The sequence below is a fragment of the Rissa tridactyla genome, unplaced genomic scaffold (genome assembly GCF_028500815.1).
Source record: "Rissa tridactyla isolate bRisTri1 unplaced genomic scaffold, bRisTri1.patW.cur.20221130 scaffold_708, whole genome shotgun sequence".
Classification (NCBI taxonomy): domain Eukaryota; kingdom Metazoa; phylum Chordata; class Aves; order Charadriiformes; family Laridae; genus Rissa; species Rissa tridactyla.
Genome location: NW_026529921.1, coordinates 25,492 through 29,652, shown reverse-complemented (window position 1 = coordinate 29,652; position 4,161 = coordinate 25,492). Strand labels below are relative to the sequence as shown.

At 69.2% G+C, this 4,161-nt stretch overlaps 1 protein-coding gene across 1 annotated transcript; it reads right to left on the bottom strand.

Moving 5' to 3' along the window:
* Positions 1 to 517: 517 nt before the first annotated feature.
* LOC128903856 (hydroxyproline dehydrogenase-like) lies at positions 518 to 4,029 on the bottom strand (the record flags this gene model as incomplete). The annotated part of the gene is made up of 5 exons (XM_054187752.1): positions 3,850 to 4,029; positions 3,537 to 3,730; positions 1,839 to 1,959; positions 697 to 768; positions 518 to 597 (listed from the first exon to the last, which is right to left on the bottom strand). Coding segments are annotated over exons 1-5 (647 nt in total), but the record flags the coding sequence as incomplete, so codon positions are not given.
* Positions 4,030 to 4,161: the final 132 nt, after the last annotated feature.

Genomic DNA, 4,161 nt, shown 5'->3' with positions numbered 1-4,161 from the left:
CTGCCCCACACCCTGCCCCACACCGTGCCCCACACCGTGCCCCACAGCCAGCCCCATAGCCAGCCCCGCACCCCCTGCCTTCTGCCCCACAGCCCCCCCGTTCCCCCCCCATTCTCAGCCATTTCCCCCCTTCTGCCCCACATCCTGCCCCACACCCTGCCCCACCGCCAGCCCCACACCGTGCCCCACAGCCAGCCCCATAGCCAGCCCCACGCCCCCTGCCTTCTGCCCCACAGCCCCCCTGTTCCCCCCCCATTCTCAGCCATTTCCCCCCTTCTGCCCCACATCCTGCCCCACACCCTGCCCCATAGCCAGCCCCACATCCCCCACCCCATAGCTCCCTCATTCCCCTCCATCCCACCCCACACCCAGCCCCACATCCCCCCCCACATCCCCCCACCCTGTGTCCCGTAACCCCCCCCCACCACGTCCCACCCCACACCCTGCCCCATAGCCAGCCTCACATCCCCCCCCCCGCCCCCCCCACTTCTGCCCCACACCCTGCCCCACAGCTCACCGCAGCCACCTCGTCCAGGCGCCGCAGCGCGACCCCCAAGTGCTGGTTCTCCCCGGGGTCAGGAAGGGGAAGGCGGGGGCCTGGGGGGGGGGGGGGGGGGGGCAGTTATGGGGCAGGGGGGTCATTGTGGGGGGGGCAGTTATGGGGCAGGGGGGGGTCATGGGGGGGGACACACGCACCCGGCCCCCCATGATGGCCGCCAGCCCCTCGGGGGTCAGCCCCGGCTCCGCCATCCGCCCCGAGAGCTTCTGCTGTGGGGAGATGTGGGGCAGGGAGGTGTGGGGCAGGGAGGTGTGGGGCTGGGGGGTGTGGGGCTGGGGGGGGTGTCCCCCGCCCCACACATCCTCCCCTCCCCCAACACACCCCCCCCCCCCCCCCGCCCCACACATCCCCCTCTGCCCCACACGTCCGCCCCTGCCCCACACATCACCGCTGCCCCACCCGGCCCCTGCCCCATGTGCCCCACACCTCTCCCCTGCCCCACACATCCCCCCCCGCCCCACATCCCCCCCCCGCCCCACACTTCTCTCTGCCCCACACGTCTCCCCCTGCCCCGCACTTCCCCTGCCCCACACTTCCCCTGCCCCACATGTCCTCTCCCGCCCCACACATCCTCCCCCACCCCACACCTCCCCCACCCCACACCTCCCCTGCCCCACACATCCACTGACTGCCCCACACCTCCCCCCCGCCCTACACCTGCCCTGCCCCACACATCCCAGCCCAGCCCCACACATCGCCTCCTGCCCCACACATCGGCCTTGCCCCACACACTCCCCCCACCCCACAAGTCCCCCCCCGCCTTACACCCGCCCTGCCCCACACCTCCCACCCTGCCCCACACGTCCCTTCCTGCCCCACACATCCTCCCCCACCCTTCCCCTGCCCCACACATCCACCGCCTGCCCCACACATCCCCCCCCGCCCTACACATCGCCCTTGCCCCACACACTCCCCCTGCCCCACACATCCCTCTGCCCCACACCTCTCCCCCTGCCCCACACATTCCCCCCGCCCCACGCTTCCCCTGCCCCACGCACCCACCCCACACAATCGCCGCTGCCCCACACATCTCCCCCCCGCCCCACACATCCCCCTCACCCCATACGTTCCCTGCCCCACACATCCCCCCTGCCCATCTCCCCTCCTGCCCCACACATCTCCCCCTGCCCCACACATTCCCCCGCTCCACACATCCCAATCCTGCCCCACGCGCCCCCCCTCCCCCCCCGCCCCACACATCCCCCTCTGCCCCACACATTGCTGCTGCCCCCCGGCATTCCCCCGCCCCACAGATGTGTGGGGCTGCCCCCCAACTCACGCAGAGGCGGGCGCTCATCAGGGCCGTCACCTTCAGCTGCATCATGGGCCGGGGGCCGGTGGCGGCCGCCAGCCCCACACATTCCAGCGCCGCCCCACGGTTCGACTCGTACCACGTCTCCCTGCCCCACACGCGGGGGGAGATGTGGGGCGGGAGACCGTAACACCCCCTCTCCCCCCTCCCCGCCCCATATTCTGGGGGAGAAGTGGGGCAGGACCCCTTGGATCTCCTTCCCTGCCCCATAGATGTGGCACAGGACCCCTTAGATCCCCTCCCCACCCCATAGAAGTGGGGCAGAACCCCTTAGACCCCTTCCCTGCCCCATAGATGTGGCGCAGGACTCCTTAAATCCCCTTTGTCACCCCATAGAAGTGGGGCAGGACCCCTTAGACCCCCTCCCCACCCCATAGAAGTGGGGCAGAACCCCTCAAAACCCCCCTCCCCGCCCCATAGATGTGGGGCAGAACGCCTTAGACCCCCCCTCCCTGCCCCATAGATGTAGGGCAGAACTTCTTAGACCCCCTCCCTGCCCCATAGATGTGGCGCAGGACTTCTTAAATTGCCTTTCTCACCCCATAGAAGTGGGGCAGGACCCCTTAGACCCCCTCCCCGCCCCACAGAAGTGGGGCAGAACCTGTTAGACCCCCTCCCTGCCCCATAGATGTAGGGCAGAACCCCTCAAACCCCCCTCCCTGCCCCATAGAAGTGGGGCAAGACCCCTTACATCCCCTCCTTGCCCCATAGAAGTGGGGCAGAACCCCTTAGACTCCCCCCTCGCTGCCCCATAGAAGTGGGGCAGGACGCCTTAGATCCCCTCCCCGCCCCATAGAAGTGGGGCAGAATCCTTTAAATCTCTTTTCTCGCCCCATAAAAGTGGGGCAGAACCCCTTAGACCTCCTCGCTGCCCCATAGAAGTGGGGCAGGACCCCTCAAACCCCCCTCGCCACCCCACAGAAGTGGGGCATGACCCCTTAGACCCCCTCCCCGCCCCATAGAAGTGCGGCAGAACCCCTTAAATGCCCTTTCTCACCCCATAGATGTGGGGCAGAACCTCTTAGACCCCCCTCCCTGCCCCATAGAAGCGGGGCACGACCCCTTAGACCCCCTCCCCACCCCACAGAAGTGGGGCAGGACCCTTTAAATCCCCTTTCTTGCCCCATAGATGTGCGGCAGAACCCCTTAGACCCCCCCCCCCCCCCCCCGCCCCATAGAAGTGGGGCAGGACCCCTCAGACCCCCTCCCCGCCCCATAGAAGTGGGGCACGACCCCTTAAACCCCCCCCCCCGCCCCATAGAAGTGGGGCAGAACCCTTTAAACCCCCTTTCTTGCCCCATAGATGTGGGGCAGGACCCCTCAAACCCCCCCCCCCGCCCCATAGAAGTGGGGCAGAACCCTTTAAACCCCCTTTCTTGCCCCATAGATGTGGGGCAGAACCCGTTAGACCCCCCCCCCCGCCCCATTGAAGTGGGGCAGGACCCCTCAGACCCCCTTTCTCGCCCCATAGAAGTGGGGCAGGACCCCTCAAACCCCCCTCGCCACCCCCTAGAAGTGGGGCACGACCGCTTAGACCCCCCCTCCTTGCCCCATAGAAGTGGGGCAGGACCCCTCAAACCCCCCTCCTTGCCCCATAGAAGTGGGGCAGGACCCCTCAGACCCCCTCCCCGCCCCATAGAAGCGGGGCAGGACCCTTTAACCTACCCGTCCTTCTCCTGCCCCACATCCTCCTCGATGGGGAGGGCCAGCATGGGCCTCAGCCCCACGGCGCGCAGCCGCCGGGCGGTGGCCACCACCTCGCCGTGGGTCTGGCCCCCCACGAACTGCCCGTAGAAGGTGGCCCGCAGCAGCCGGCCCCACAACCGCTCCCCCAGCACCCGCCGCGACGCCCCCAGGATCTATGGGGCAGGGGAGAGAGACCCGGCCTTCACCTGCCTCTCCCCCCCCACCCCGCCCCGGCCTCTTCCCTGCCCCATAGCGCCGTGGGGCTCGCCGTGGGGCTCGCCGTGGGGCTCACCGTGGGGGCGTGTCGCACCAGGGGCCCGATGGCGCAGAGCTGCAGCACCAGCAGCGCCCGCAGCAGCGCGCCCCACGGCTGCCCCACAAACGCCCCTTCGCCCCCCAAGTCCACGGGGGGCGGCCGGGACCCCGCCGTGGGGCGCCCCACGGAACCCCCCTCCCGCTCCTCCTGCCCCATGGCCGGCCGGCGCCCGAAGGTCGGGGCTGGGGGGGGAAGAAGGCGCCGTGGGGCAGGAGGCGAGACCCTTCCCGCCCCCCAAGTCATCACTCATTAACTCGGCCCCACACGGGTCAGCGCCCCACGGAATGT